Source organism: Stegastes partitus, unplaced genomic scaffold (assembly GCF_000690725.1).
Source record: "Stegastes partitus isolate 25-593 unplaced genomic scaffold, Stegastes_partitus-1.0.2 Scaffold1136, whole genome shotgun sequence".
NCBI lineage: Eukaryota > Metazoa > Chordata > Actinopteri > Pomacentridae > Stegastes > Stegastes partitus.
Genome location: NW_007578867.1, coordinates 28,949 through 44,080, shown reverse-complemented (window position 1 = coordinate 44,080; position 15,132 = coordinate 28,949). Strand labels below are relative to the sequence as shown.

Here is a 15,132-nt window from a genome sequence, read left to right as displayed (position 1 = left end):
ATGTTTTTCTTTCTAAAGGCAGTCGTGAGTGGTTCAGACCCAGTGCGTCACGCTTCTGTGATATTTTACGTGATTAGTTGACTTCTAAAATTAAAAATAATCCCAATATCTGACCTGCACTATGATCACTGTTAGCAGGACGTGGTAGTTGGTTTGGAAGTTTCGCTTTAATCACCTTGAAATTAAAAAAACACAGAGTTCTGAACAGCGTGAGCTTGTCATCAGCCTAAACTAAAGCCACGGTTCAAACACTGCACCTCAATCTGAATCTGTAGTCTTCTAATAATAATACTGTAGGACACTTTTGTACTCAGATGCATGTGTGACCTGTATCCTCTGCCGTTTTAATGATGCGACCGAACAAGAATCACACAAAGACTCAACCCAAATAAACAAATCAGGCCAAGTACATATTCTGGTTACATCTTTAATTTTCTGGTATTTTTGGCTGAAAGCTTAATTCTGCAGTGTTACTCAAGTGTACTTCCACACCGATTGATACCAAAACCTGACTTGTGTGTATCACAGTAAAGGATTTACATGTTTTGTGACTTACAGTGTGGACCTGAATATTTCTCATCAATTAACATTTTTAGTGTCAGTAGTCATGAAGACGCCCCGAAAATAAGTAACTAATAAAACACTCTCTCACTAGGGTGCATGCAACAGCAACAATATGGAACACAGGAGTCAATGTTAACTTAAAAGTGCTTGAAATGAACCTGAATATTTATACGTATGAGAACAGCTAAGGCAGTTTGGCAGTCTTAGTGCACAGCAACATGTATTAATGTCTGTAGAGGAGGGGGGGTTCATGATTTGGGGTTGGTATAAAAAAAAAATTCCACAAAGTTCCTATTCATGATGACCAAACCTGACGAGAACATGACAAAATCACAATTCTGATTCCGAGGAGAAAAAGGAGGTTTATGCCCACAAAAATTTTAGATTTTCAAATTAAAACGTGTTTTCTTTACAAAAGATCTGTATAAATAACGGGTGCAGGGTTTAAAAAAAAAAACATTTAGAAAGTTGGGCTGAAAACAATTTCTTTGAAGACAAAATGAGGCTGATTTATGAAAAGAAAGTATTGCATGCCATTGAAGCCCCCATATGTGTACACATACTGCTCACAGCTGAGCTCCTGTGAGGCTTTGTAGGTAAACACTGAGCTCCTTGTGACAAATCAAAATGACCTTTTTCTGACATCTTCTTTTTTTTTTCTTTAAAGAACAACAGTCACTTAAACCTGCAGCTCCTGAAGCTAAATGACAAAAGCAATAAATACCTATGCAAGCAGAAGTGCAGGGAGCTGGAAGCTCTACGGTGGGATTCAGCTCGTTTTTTTTCCTTTTTTTTTTGGCAAGTACAACCTTTTAAGATAAGCATATTATTCAGGAAATAGTGGTCATGTTTAGTAAATTTTTTACTCTACAGTGCCTCCTATTGTGATAGTGCTGGAGGTCAAATTGTCTGATTCATCTGTTTTAATCACAAATAAAGGTCCTTCATCGTTTCACAGTACACACACTCTCAGATTTGTCCAAAGACTACAGTGTTATTTTTAAGTCACTGAACTCAACATTTCCAGCGGAAAATACTGAGCCGAGATGCTCACGCCACATTCACTCTATTAACTACTAAATAAATACACCTAGAACTTCAGCAAGGACACCAAAAACATCCCAAAAAAAATCAATAGAGGTTAACTACAAAACCTAAACAGATAAAACATGTATGTGTGAACATACAACTGCCTTCATGACCCCGAAGGGAGACCCCATATGTCATGCCATTTCTATAAGAAAGTTTAAAGGCTCAAAGACATCATACGCACTGCCACAGTGAGTTTGCACTTGATGCTGCTGCCGCCACAGCCGGGGTCGGCAGCCGACATGCAACTCTTGTTTTCTACCATCGAAGAGGAGAGAAGGCACATTGTTTCCAGTGGCATAATCTCCCACTGACTGCGCTGTACCTAAAGAGATTTCTTTACAAAGTGGCCGGATTGGATAAATTACACACTTCACTAAAATGCATTATTGTAAAGTCTGTAAAGAAACGTGTTCTCCTCCGTGTCCTCATTTGCCCCTCTGACGCCCAACCAATCGATGCAGTTTCTCACAGTTGTCCAGCCTCATCGACTCTGCCTTCTGCTTTAAGCGTTCGTCCCGGTAAAGTTGTCCGAGGTTTGCCAAGTCCGACTCTGAAAAGGAACGCGGGATGACAAAAGTAAGATGTATCGCCGCTATATTTAAGAGCTTTTTTTTTTTTTTTTTGCACTTAAAGGCAAAGTGAGACGTTTTGGGAAACGCACTCGACGCTTTATAGCACAGAGTTATAGGAAAAGATCAATACTTCTCCCATATCTGCACAATAAATACGAAGCTACGGTCAGCAGTCTGTTAGCTTAACACACACCCTCCATGAACAGTGATTTTGAAGCCGAGTGGTTCTGGTTATTGACATTGTAACAGTGCCTTACTCTGTTTTCTCTGGCTAATATGAAAATTAGCAAAGAAGTGTGGCATGAGTGGATCTGAGCCAGGCCAATGCAAACCTCTCAGGGTAAAGGACCGTCTATGAGGGCACCACCTTAGACTAATGAACAGATTACCCTCCCTCTACCTCTGACTGACTCTATGAGGAGGACAGTATTCTATAGGTCAGTTGTGTCTTCCACATGAGGTTCAGGTAATTAATAGAAAGGCTGGTTTTAAGAACAGACTAAAAATGTATTTGTTACTGACACCTCAACATTCCTGCTCATCCTTATTGAGTGAGATTGGGTCATGTGATACACGACTCGAATTGTTTTTCTTTATTTTTTAGAAAATAAGTATTTTCTATGTATTTTTATGTATATATATTTCTATGTATTATCTTTTATGTATGATTCTATATCATATTATTCTATGTATTGTCTTTATATACTTCTATGTATTAATTTTAATGTATTTTTCAATGTATTTCTATTATTATTTCAACTATTCCTGTTGTGTGTTTTGTTCTATTTTTACTGTAATGCTTGTTTTTGATATCTTATTGTCTGAACCCCAGGAAGACGAGCTGACGTCTTGGCATCAGCTAATGGGGATCCTTGTCTCTCAAAGTGTTCACACTCTTTAAGCTCTAATACAATTTTAACAGGTAGGTTCTATTAAAAAAACACCTTCTTTACAGTTTTCATAAGCAGGAAGACCAGAACCAATCCTCATAAGGGGCCATAAACATGTTTATTTCCACAGTAAAGTTGGACATTTGGGGGTTTGTAGTCAGCCTCAAGTGAATATGAAAGGAACAGCAGAGGTCACTAGAGCACAACACATTGTGCTTTGTTTGGTTAATCTGGCAAACTTCTGCCAGAAGGTAAATAAATGTATTTCCCAAAGTGCGTCACTGTTCCTTTAACAATGAGCAGCTGAATGTAATGTGAATTAGAGGGTGTGTTTACGTCACAGGACACAATATAAGCACTCCACATAAGTCAAGATTTAAACTTAAAACCGACTCCTGATCTAAACGAGTGCTTACTTTGCTGTTTCTCTTTCCAGCAGCTGCTCTGCAGGTGTTCGATGTAGTCGCTCTCGATAGTTTTCTCCAGTTCGTCCAGCGCAGCTCCGCGGTATTCCTTCTCGAAACTTTTATCTACGTAGTACGGTACGCCCATGTGCTGCGTTTCCCTGGATACCACCAGCCCCATGGCCCTGCAAACAAAACGCACAATTCAAATGTATTCAGCGGCACCCAAGCATTTGTTAATGTGTCACTGTTGTAAGGCTGATGGTTGAACAGACTCACGGCTTATAGAAGAGACTGTAGGGCGGGTTAGTGGCCATCATCTGTGTAAACACTGATATGAGGATTAGCACCAACACGGGAAGAAGCTGCAGAAGCGCTGTGAAGGTGTTCTGTGGGAAGATAAAATCAGCACAGATTGCAAAGCATGTAATACTCTCTGTAGGCTGCACTAATTACACTGTACTCATGCCAGCGCCGTAGTCAAGTAAATGGGGGCTGCAAACGTGTTAAAAACGTATCTCCAAACTTTACCGGAGTTCTTTAGCGCGTGTTAATGATTAGGGCGATGCAGTATTTCGACAAGAAGATGGCAACATAATGCTGTAGTTGTATCGGGGATTTGTGCTAATGTTTTATGAGTCACTGACCTGACTCTGGTTGTCCTCCACCACCACCTCCTCGCGCCTTTCATAAGCGCGTCGACGACGAGGCTGATAGAACTGAGAGTAGGAGGCTCCCTGGTTGGTGTACACATGGATATTTCCTGTAAAGAAACGCAGAGTTTTACTGCATCTACACTTAAGTAAGACGGTAGAAAATAGTCCTAAATTATAGTTAATAGCAACGATGACAAACAATACTGAGAGCACTAATGATACAAACCACTACTACGGATAGACTGCATTATCTTAAAGCATTTAAGATGTAATTAAAAACAAGTAAAAATTCATTACTCGTGGTTTTCACTTGTTTTTATGTAAGTTATTTATTGAGAAAACATGTCAGCTGTGATGGAAATTTTCAATCTTCCTCCAAATTACCGACCAAAGACCATTTTAAATAGTGAAACTGCAGTAACCCTTTCGTTTAACGTACCTGTGGGAAACCTTCCCCCAAAGAAAATGTTGAAGAGTTCCTCGGGGGAAATGTCAGCCTCAAAGTCTCTGTGGAAGCTTCGGTAGTGTGCATGGCGGCTGTGGGTGGAGTGCTGGGGTGCATTCGAAGTTGTAGACTGATCTCCATACTGATCATACTGCTGCCTCTTGTCTGGATTGCTCAGCACTGCATATGCGTTGCCTATTGCTGTTGGTAGAGAAGAGAGACATTTTTTGTAGTAAAATATGCTGGGAGTCATTTCTTAAAGAAAACTCTGAGATTCGTTTCTGTGAGACAGCTTTTCATCATTTCTGTGTTAAGGATTGTTTGTGCAGACCAGAACTCATGGCTTGGTAACACACTGGAGCCGCCATACTTTACACGAACCCTCCCACCACCGCTATAGTGTCATAAAAACTAGGGCAGATTAACAACAGTGTTTCTTGCTTGCTGGCAAGCTCTGCATCTTCCCTGGATGCCAGAATTAGCAGAACGGTCTCCTTTTTTAAATTTCCTAACGCTGATGAGACGAAGAAGGGGTAGACTGATATTGTGAGGAGCTACAGTGATGGAGAGCTGAAGACCTCCATCAACACTTGACATCTGCAGTGACCAGGTAGTTGTTTCATCTAATACACCTGAGATTCACAGATAATCTACTACTTGTAAATGGGGATGAACTGATTATTTCCATTCCTGGTCTTCATCCTCCTGCCCTGCAGACATCTGGTGCCATCGTTGGTGATACATGTCTATCAATGAGTGTACGTTGCCTTGTGTGTTTGCTTTATTACAGTATGTAACTTAGTCCACAGCTACCGAGTGACGAAGGATTCTGTAAGGGCAAGTTTGTGATTTCAGATCGAAACTAAGGTCTGATTGCTTGGTTAGTACGGTTTATTTTGGTTGCAGTCAATCAGCGTCTTCAGCAAACATGGCCTCAGTATTTCAGAGTCGAGAAGATTTCTTATTGTTTCATGATTTTGAAAGCTAATTTTAGACAATTTATCCAATCATTCAAATTCAGCCACTTCAACAGAATGCACTTAATTTCTTGAAAAATCAGGAGTGTGGCACTGTGATCCCAATTCTGTTAAACTTGCTCCGTGTCATGTTGTTATATTTGTGTGATCAGATGTGACTGAGTTCTGACTCTGAGCAGGAGTGCAGCAGTGTGTGACAGCCGTTACTGCTGCCTGTGTCTGTGATGGTTAACAGGCCAAACCAGACAGCCAAACACAGTCGCTAACTTTCCATTGTTTTCACAGCACCTGGCCTTTACACTTTATGCAACATCTTCGCTTAATCTTTAATTTGCACCTCTCCTCCAGCTCTCCTGCAGCTCAGGGGGAAGGTGCACGGAAGCCCAACACAGAACTTCTGAACTTGATTTAAACTGCTAAACCTGGCTTACCAAGCTTAAACCCTGATGATGTCTGTTTACCAGCAACATCCTTGGTGTGATCAGTAGAGTTTTGTCAACATGCAGCAGTCGTGCACAGCAGTGTTTATGATAGATACTATGAAAATGAAATATGAAATAATTCTGCCATTTCTTTCTCACAGAAAATGGTGTTATTTTTCTGCCTCCTCTCTAAAACTCATACCTTTGAAAGCATCTGTGGCTCCTGGAGCGAAGTTCTTGTCAGGGTGAAACTTCAGGGCCAACTTCCTGTACGCCTTCTTCAAATCTTCATCGCTGGCATTTTTGTTAACACCAAGGATTTCATAGAAGTCCTTGCAATTCTTTATCCTGCAATAAAAAAAGGATAATGGATGTCCAAACCGGGACTTCAAGGCTGACAGATGCACTCTCTCTCCCTTTCATATGAGTGTGCATACCCTTTATACAATATTTAGTGAGAAGTACATTAACAGAGAGCTGCTTCATGAAGTCACTGTTATATCTGCTGTAGACTGAAAGACGTAAGTACATTTCCTTTCTAGTTCATGTTATGAAAACATTGTGGTGATTAGTATTTACAACTACTATAACTGTGTTCCCCTTCATTAACACTTTTAAGTCAAAGAAGGCAGCAAACGTATTGATCTGTTTTTGCTGGTGGAGCGCTGTATGTGCAGGCAGGACACCTTAAATGAATAGAAATATTGTGGACTGCTTCATGATCAGCATCAGAGATACTCATTGATGGGTCACCTTAGGAAACAGCTTTGATTTAGATCAGCATAAAAAAAACAAACTGCCCCGTCTGTTTTCGAAAAACAAAAATGCAAAAGAATCACCTGAGAACACCCTGGCGCTGATCCTCGGTGTAGCTCTTCTTCTCATCGCCGCTTGCGTTGCTTGTTTCGTTGCGACCTATGTCCTCGTCTCTCCATCCCGATGGCGGGGGAACGTGGTTTGTCTCTGGAGCAGCACTCCCTCCATTCCTTAGTATGGCATCTATCAGCACTGCAAACAACAACAACACTGTCTGTGGTCAACTGGGAATCCAAAAATGTAAAAAGTTTAATCAAGAACAGCATCAATCGAGCTCAACATGAAATTTATAGTTGATTGTCGTTTTTTATGGTAGGTCTTGAATACACAGATGGTGGACTATCTCTGAGACTCATTTGGAGGGATGAATATCTTTCTGTCTGGTTAAGAATGCTGTCAAATACATGACCCCAAAATCTCCCACAGTGTTGATCTGGTGAAGCTGAAGGCCACGACACTAGATTCAGATCACAGTCATACTCTTTCAGAAGTTCCCTGTGCACAACAACATCATCCATCTGTACATCAGCAGGCTGATTTCCAAGTTGTTTATCAATCTTTGCACAATATAAAACAGTACAACAAGCTGTAAAACAGACCTTATGGGCATGCAAGTGGCGCTAAAAGTCATCTATGGCAGCTTAATGATCCTGGTTAGGATGCCATTATTGCAAAAGCAATCAGGGCGAGTAAAGCACCTGAAAACACGCTCATATTTTCACACAGCGCTGCCCCACAGTCTGTGGTTCCCTCCATGAATTGCAAGGGGGAAGGGTGTCCTGAACAGCCCGAAATTTCACTCTGCAGCAGTAACAGACATTTAAAAAAGGCTACGTTGCTTTTGTTTTGTATCCCCATCTGAAAACACACACTCTGTGCATCCATTTTGAAATCTGAAAATAGATCTCCTGCAGTGAACAAGCAGGGATAAGTTAACTAGTAGACCAAGGTTTAGCTAGTCGGACTGCCATTGCAGAATGTGCGTCAGCTAATTTTACCTCTGGCCCGGGTGCTGGGGTAAATGTTCTGCGCCTCATATAGCAGCTGCAACGCCCGATCTTTCCGTCCGGACCGTAAACACAGCTTCGCCTTCTCTATCAGCCGGTCTGCTTCTTCTTTGTCCATTTCAGCGGGTTTATTCGGGGGGTCCGGTGGCCGTGTGTGTGGAGGTCTTACCCTGGACACTGTGCGTCCGTATCATGTGTTGAGGCTTCAGCTAACGGTAGGTAGCCGGTTAGCTTCGGTTACAGACAGCTGCGTAACGTTAGCTCGGCGCTGCCCGCAGTCACTCAAAGTCCGTCGCGCTATCCGATTAGCGGACGACGGAGGATGTTGTCAGGCTGCAAACGGGCCCGCAGTTGGGCCATTATTTTAAACGGAGAGGCTTAAAATGGATTCTCGGAGCCGTCTGCTCGGTTAGCGGCGTTTAAAGGGGCCACCGTGTTGATTTTTTAAAAACGTCCTGCTGTCCTGCGATGGACGAGAGGTGGAGGCAGCGCCGCGGTGATGTCAGATCCGGTGCAGCGAGCTGTCAAATGTGTGGAAAACCGTCCTGTTGTTGAGGTAAAATCACATTTATTCGGCTGTCTGTTGGTAAGTAAGTTGAACATTTAGTTTTTTTCATGACCCTTTCCTTTTTCTTTATTTTCTTGTGTTACTAAATGGTATTTAGAAAACCCAGACGGCTGAGTAACATCAGCAGGTGGTAGGCCTGCTGTGGTGCTGATGCTGCATTCAAAGACTTTCATTACAGGCGTACCTTCGTCAAGTGGTGGTGATGCATTCAAGTGTCTATAGGGGAGAGTGGTGGCCTACAATTTGGTTGATTTTTTTTTTTTTTTTAAATATATATATATATTACGATAGCCTTAGCATATTTTATGAACCCATGCACAATTCTACCTTAATACTATCAACATTTTTGAGCCTTCTTCCAATTAAATCAAATCAAACTTTATTTATATAGCACGTCTCATACAAAAGAGCAACACAAAGTGCTTTACAGCATTTAAAAGCATTGCAAAAACAAACAAACACACAAACAAACAAAAAACAGTCCCTCCCACCCCCATGTATACCTATACACACACAACTACCTATACACACACACACACACACACACACACACTCTCACCACTCACCGTTTTAACTTCATAAGTGCAGAAATTGGCACATTACATTTTGTAGGGCTCAAAAACACATTTAAGCTCTGTTCAAAATCAATTTCAGGTCATTCCAGGTGTCACAATCTAAAAGTGAAAATCTCATGTTTGTACAGTAACAACTTTGTCTGTTTGTCTATAAACACCTTTGAGCATGAATATCATGAGGTATGTCATAGTTCCGATAGCAAATCTGTGATGTAGAATAATAGAAACAAGTATGATTACCCTAGCTGTTGTCTGGTTTCTTATAATTCATTGGTGAAAACTTTAAGAAGCGCCTTCTGGGTAAACTTTCAAGGGTCATGATGGCTGATCAAAAATCTGTTTTCGTGATTTTAGCCATTAAGTGGCACATTTCGGCCTTTGACTGCAGTGGCAGAAAAGAAGAAGAAAAAACTAATTTATTTTGAAATGTACCCTGTCAAACACTATTTAGACATTTAGTGGAATTAACAAATCTTTTCTTGTTAATCTAATAGAAATACATAGTTCTGGTAATTCCAAGTTAATTCAACCTAAGATATCCTGTTTTTATTTTCAGGTAAATTTTGAACTTGCAAACATTGGTTGTCTAATTTGAAGTCCATCCATCCATTATCTATACACCGCTTAATCCTCACTAGGGTCGTGGGGGGCTGGAGCCTATCCCAGCTGACTCAGGGTGAAGGCAGGGGACACCCTGGACAGGTCACCAGTCTATCACAGGGCTACACTTAGAGACAGACAACCAAGCACACTCACATTCACACCTATGGATGATTTAGAATCACCAATTAACCTCAACATGTTTTTGGACTGTGGGAGGAAGCCGGAGAACCTGGAGAGAACCCACACTGCACGGGGAGAACATGCAAACTCCACGCAGAAAGATCCCAGGTGTCCTCTCTGGGATGCAAACCGGCGACCTTCTTGCTGCGAGGCAACGGTGTTAACCACAGAGCCACCTTGCAGCATAGACTACACAGTTGATTCTATTTATTATCTTAAATTGACTGAGATTAGTCAGTTAACTTGGCTGATACATTTCAAAACTGATATTAAAATCATTATCCCAACCCAAGTTAGTTAACTCGTGTTTTAAGGCAGTGACAGAACTTGTGTTTCTAAGTTAAACAAACTAAAATGATGTGGTCTAATCTACAAAACTGTAAAGGCCTTTTTTAAAATTATTATTATGGACTACTTTCATATTGTAACATACTGATAAACTGTGTTCATCTCTCTAACAGCTGACGTGATGAAGGACACTTTGGCAGAACATTGGGCTTAGTTAGATGTAATATTGTGTGATTATCCCGATATAGATATATAGCGTAAGTGTAGTTTACAGTTAATTTAGTTTAAGACTGAAATACTTTAAGGAATATGACACATTGATCCTCAACTTGACAAAACTAGGCAACAATGAAAAACAATACATTCTATTAGTAGAAAATGTCGTTGATGTAGCTTCACAGTATGTAACAGAGGGACACATAGTGAAAACATCACTGAATATGTCAATAATCTTGACATTGTCTATTATAGATAAGACACACACACACACATGCAAAAGTCAGTTTACTGTTGTTTTCTTGTTTTTTGCATTTAACTTTCATTCAATTCTACTTAATAAATAATAATTTTCATCTTTTAAAATGCTCCTACCTCTTCTGTACAACCTTCAATGCCTTTGTAATGTTGCTAACTATATATTCATGTCCACACAGGATATTGAATTAAACTGAAACTGCAGTAAATGCTCTTTACTCACTATATAATACGTACGAGGCATTTATTTTACTTTTCTAATGGTTGTATCTGGATGCACGTAGGAGTTAAAATGGGCCTTAATGCCTCCGCCAGTGAATTAAAAACTATACCACACGTTTTGTTCATGCATATTTTATTCAAGAGTAAAAAAATGTGATTTGTCCCATAGGGCATGCTTACAATGTTGTGTATTATTTAGGAAGTCAAATGCCAAAACATATTTCCATAGATAATAAAAAAATGTTGCAAGATAAAATCCATTATATTTGTTTGTTGAAATATGCATGTAGACCATACAAGAACCAGAAACGGAGGAAGGAAAGTAACCATAAGCTAAATTGTAACAATAATAATATCAGCAGTAAATATAACCAGAGTACAATGTTTCCTGTTAAATGTAAGTGTAACACATGATTTTCTTTGTGTCCAGTTCATTTACATCTGAAAACCATGCTATCATGCTTTGGCAGCCTGAAAGTTGCTTTTCACTGAGATTATATTCATTCACACTATTGAACATTTTCTGTACATTAGTACAACAGAAAAAAAATGTAAATAAATAACACAAGGCTTCACACCTTAGAAGGGCATCTCTGCATACAAGAAATCAATATAAAATTAAAAGCAGTGGTAGTAAATAACAGAATGAAAAAAAGGAAAAGAAAAAATGGACCGAAACAATCAAAGGAAGCCTATTTATAAAAATTTTTATAAAACAAGACAAATAAAACTACAAATATAATTCAAAAATAAATGAATTCAAGTTTACTATTTGAAACACAACTATCACAATTATAATCTCACATAACAATTAGGAACTTAATTGCATGCATTGATGCGTTCCATACCATAGATGCTGTGTTAAAAATCACTTTCTGTCCATCCTTCATTCACATACCTTTGTCATTAAATAGAAAGATGGAATTTAAAGTAGAAAAAATATTGATGCATGAAAGGAAATTCTAGAAATTTATAGTATGTGTCATTTTTGGTTGGGGCTTCACTGGTATCGATTATTTTATTTTGAAAAGACCAGAATGTTTCATGTTTAATTTTTACTTTTCTCTTCTTGTATCTGTCAAAAAAAGACTCTTTGAATCCAACCTGGCAGTATATTATACGATTGAACTGTACAGTGTGATATAATAAATATTTTTGCCACAACGCTTGTACATTGATTTTATTAGGATCACAGTGTACGGGCACTTGTCAGTGAAGTTTTTCTCTGCCTGTGTCTCCACTGTAATCCACAATAATTAGATTCCAAAAAATCAATTCACAAATGAGAAATATAGATTAACAAATTTAAAAAAAAATATGATTAGTGGTTTTATAAGCCAAATACTTGGGCTACACTGTGCTCAGTTTTCATGAAGCAAGCACTTCTGGCAAGTTAATCGATGCAAGATAAATGTCAGTGAAAATGAAAACACTTGTTCTTAGAAGCATTAATTAACTAAATTCTGGTTGGGATTCGTTCATCAAATTGGGTAAATAAAAAATTTAAAAATCAGAGTGGATCGAACCCTTGGTCAGTTGAACAAAAGATATCGTAACTTTTGGATTTCACAAATTTGTAGAATTTCCTTCTTACTCTGATATAGTACTTTGTTTAGCTCTTAGGATGAATTCGCAGCACAGCAAAAAGTGCAGAGGGCGCTAATCGAGTGACTGCACAAGTTGTTTGACTTTCTCCGTAGCAACAAGCAGGTGAGAAAGAAGCAGGTCGTGGTCCTGATAGCAGGGTATGTCCCAAACAATTCAAAATCTTCAGTTTTTTCCTTTGTGGTCCAGACACTGATCACAACAGTTGCAAGAAGAGATGAGAAAACCATGATCCAGAGCCTCCATCAGCAGAGGACGCTCAAGTGTACACGATCCAGAAAGTGAATTGATTTTTAATTTTTATTTTTTTTTCTCTCGTGAGGTAAAGCTTGTTCAAATGCCATGCTTCTGTGACGTGAAATGCTTTAACAGTTAGTGTAGAGGAAGTAAATAACCTTGCGGATGCTCTGGATAGAAATATAACCCTTTGAGATTCACCTACTAATGCGTCGTCATGTGGGGGTAGTTAATCGGCGATGCTGAGGTATCTACAGCAAGCAGCGGAACCAAATTTTTTTCCAAACGCTCTTTTCGTCACCTTCCCTTCTTCCCTCATCCCCTCCAAGGTTTGTCTTGCTGGGAGATGACTGATAATGAGGAAGATGAGGAAAGGAGCTGCTGGAGGTTACTGAGACATACCCAAGGCGGAGTTTGATCTCAGACAGCGGTGGCTTTGGTGGTTTAGGCCATTTGTTGTGAGCACAAATGGAGCACCCTGTCCTCTCTCTCTCTCCGTTGCAGGATGACAGCATCTTACGACAAGGTAAATCAATAAATTTAAGTCCACCGGTAAGATTGCACTGCATGTTTTTAAGAGTTTTTTTTTTTTTTACTTCCTTCCTTTATCCTTTCTTTCTCACAAAGTGGTGTGATTTAATACTAGCAAAAACATGTAGGTAAACAAGATTATTTTCCTCATGAAGTGAGCTTGTGAGTGATTCATAATAAACACTTTATAAAACAGTAAAATGATTCGTGTGACATGGATACTGCAGTTATGTCTTCTGCCAGGCCCTGTAATGAAGGAGCAGACACGTGTCAGCACTCGAAACAACACAACCCCCAGCAATTCAGTCTGTAGTTGAATTGAGAAAGGGAACAACAGGCAGACACAACTTTCAACCACATGATTTTGTTGTTTTTTTTTTTTTCCCAGTCAAACTGCAGCCTGCCGGCCTCTCCTCATCCCTGCCCTTTGCTGTTAACCCCCAGCTCCACCCTCCCCCACCTGTGCAATGACACACCGTCACAAAATAAATGACCTTTTCGCCCGTTTTAGATTTGCTGCAGATTTCATGATCTATCTGTGGGCCTGTTTTATTTCTATGTTCTGAGGCCTGAATTCCCGATTTAGCAAAGTCTTGCTGCACAGCGCAACAGCGGCACGGTTTTTTCTGAGGCTCAGACAGCACATCACTGGACGTTGCTGTTGTCTTCTGTGCCGTTTGCCTCCGACATATTCATCTTTCCCATGGAGTGACCCACGTGGTTCACCCCATCCTTGCGAGGTGGCATGCGCTCGTTGATGCGGTCCAGGCCCTTAGCCTCCTCGAAGCTGGTGATCTTGTGCTGGGGGGAGAAACCGCGGATGGCTGAGAAGAAAAAAAAAACACATATAATGAGGTCAGGACCCCCATGTAATGGCACAATATTAGATTATTCCTCACATCACCTCATGTTGGGTATGATCAAATGATGCTGCTATTTCTAAGGCATTCTAAAGAAAGAACATCAGTCTGAGTTAGGAACAACTGGGATTTTTTTTTTTTTTTTTAATTGCGCATACAAGCTGTTCACTCTGCAACTAAAATTAGTGACACAGCAAAGTAGAAGCTGCTAAAGTCCATCACGAGCTTTCTAGAGCAAAAAAGTGAGTTTCTAGGAGGCATCATTAACATGTCCTCCATGTGTTTAAACTGCTTACTTTCCAATAGATGGTGCTGTTTGACACGTCTTTTTGTCAATAAAACTGCCCTTCCCTCTAATGACATTCCATGTCACACCCCAGCATCCGGTCTCAACAGAAAACACATCAGTTAAAAGTAAAAAGATGTTTATGTCTAAATAATTCAAACATGTACAGTAGCAAAAATGCAACAAGACTCAGTGAACTTACCCGTATTGTGAAAAAAACAAAAAACAAACACAGTTCAGTTCAGTGTCTACCTGCTGTCGTCCTCTGCTACTTATTTCAGATCAGATACACATGTGAGTGAAAATGAGATGTGTTAGTGCTGATTAACTGCTGTCTCATACTGCAGCGACTCGGTTAGTGAGTAAAGATTACCTCAGGAATCTCAGGCTTCAGGATGCATATTTCATGTTGATGCTCTGGTCTGTTTCTTGTTCATATGCATGCAACACTTTTTAGAACCAGATGGAGGCCATTTACAAGCCAAACCCAAAACAATGTGCTTTAGTCATGCATCTCATAGCAGCACTTGACTTTGCAGTGTTTTAATTTATCATGAACATTCCTTGATACCTTAAAAAGCTATTTATTTTTTATGTAGCATTTTCCCCCCAACTTCCCATTTTCCCTCCCAGTTTCTAATTTTCAAACACAAATGGATGCTGCAGTCATCGTGGACGCTGTAGAAGTAGATTAATACACGAGAAGGAACTTCTTGTTTTCATCTGTCCGCAAGGAACAGGAGTGCATTAACGTTATCTTCTCAGAGCATGTGCCTCGACTCAACATTTACAAGATCAGGATCCCTCACCAGCTTCCCATAGCGCACATACTGCAAGAGGGCTGCACTACGAAGCAAG

General features: G+C 39.9%; 2 protein-coding genes across 3 annotated transcripts in view; both read right to left on the bottom strand.

Annotated features, from left to right (window-relative positions):
- Positions 1–407: 407 nt before the first annotated feature.
- dnajc18 (DnaJ (Hsp40) homolog, subfamily C, member 18) lies at positions 408–8,337 on the bottom strand. The gene is made up of 8 exons (XM_008296565.1): positions 7,837–8,337; positions 6,862–7,030; positions 6,225–6,370; positions 4,618–4,824; positions 4,170–4,285; positions 3,802–3,911; positions 3,535–3,707; positions 408–2,206 (listed from the first exon to the last, which is right to left on the bottom strand). The coding sequence occupies exons 1-8, from the start codon at positions 7,961–7,963 to the stop codon at positions 2,082–2,084; spliced, it is 1,173 nt and encodes a 390-aa protein (XP_008294787.1). The 5' UTR covers positions 7,964–8,337; the 3' UTR covers positions 408–2,081.
- A 5,436-nt stretch (positions 8,338–13,773) lies between these two features.
- The window catches only part of LOC103368254 (serine/threonine-protein phosphatase 2B catalytic subunit alpha isoform-like), a 29,173-nt gene continuing 27,814 nt past the window's right edge, over positions 13,774–15,132 (bottom strand). For both annotated transcript variants that reach the window (XM_008296562.1, XM_008296564.1), the window contains one exon: positions 13,774–13,952. In XM_008296562.1, coding sequence (XP_008294784.1) covers positions 13,774–13,952 — 179 coding nt within the window. The remainder of the gene's footprint in view (positions 13,953–15,132) is intronic.

Excerpts from the sequence above, each read along its gene's own strand:
- dnajc18 (XM_008296565.1), bottom strand. The coding sequence starts at position 7,963 with ATGGACAAAGAAGAAGCAGACCGGCTGATAGAGAAGGCGAAGCTGTGT. Across the intron at positions 7,031-7,836 it reads CCCCAGCACCCGGGCCAGAG|TGCTGATAGATGCCATACTA; the intron begins GTAAAATTAGCT and ends TGTTGTTTGCAG. Across the intron at positions 3,708-3,801 it reads TACAGTCTCTTCTATAAGCC|GGCCATGGGGCTGGTGGTAT; the intron begins GTGAGTCTGTTC and ends TTTTGTTTGCAG.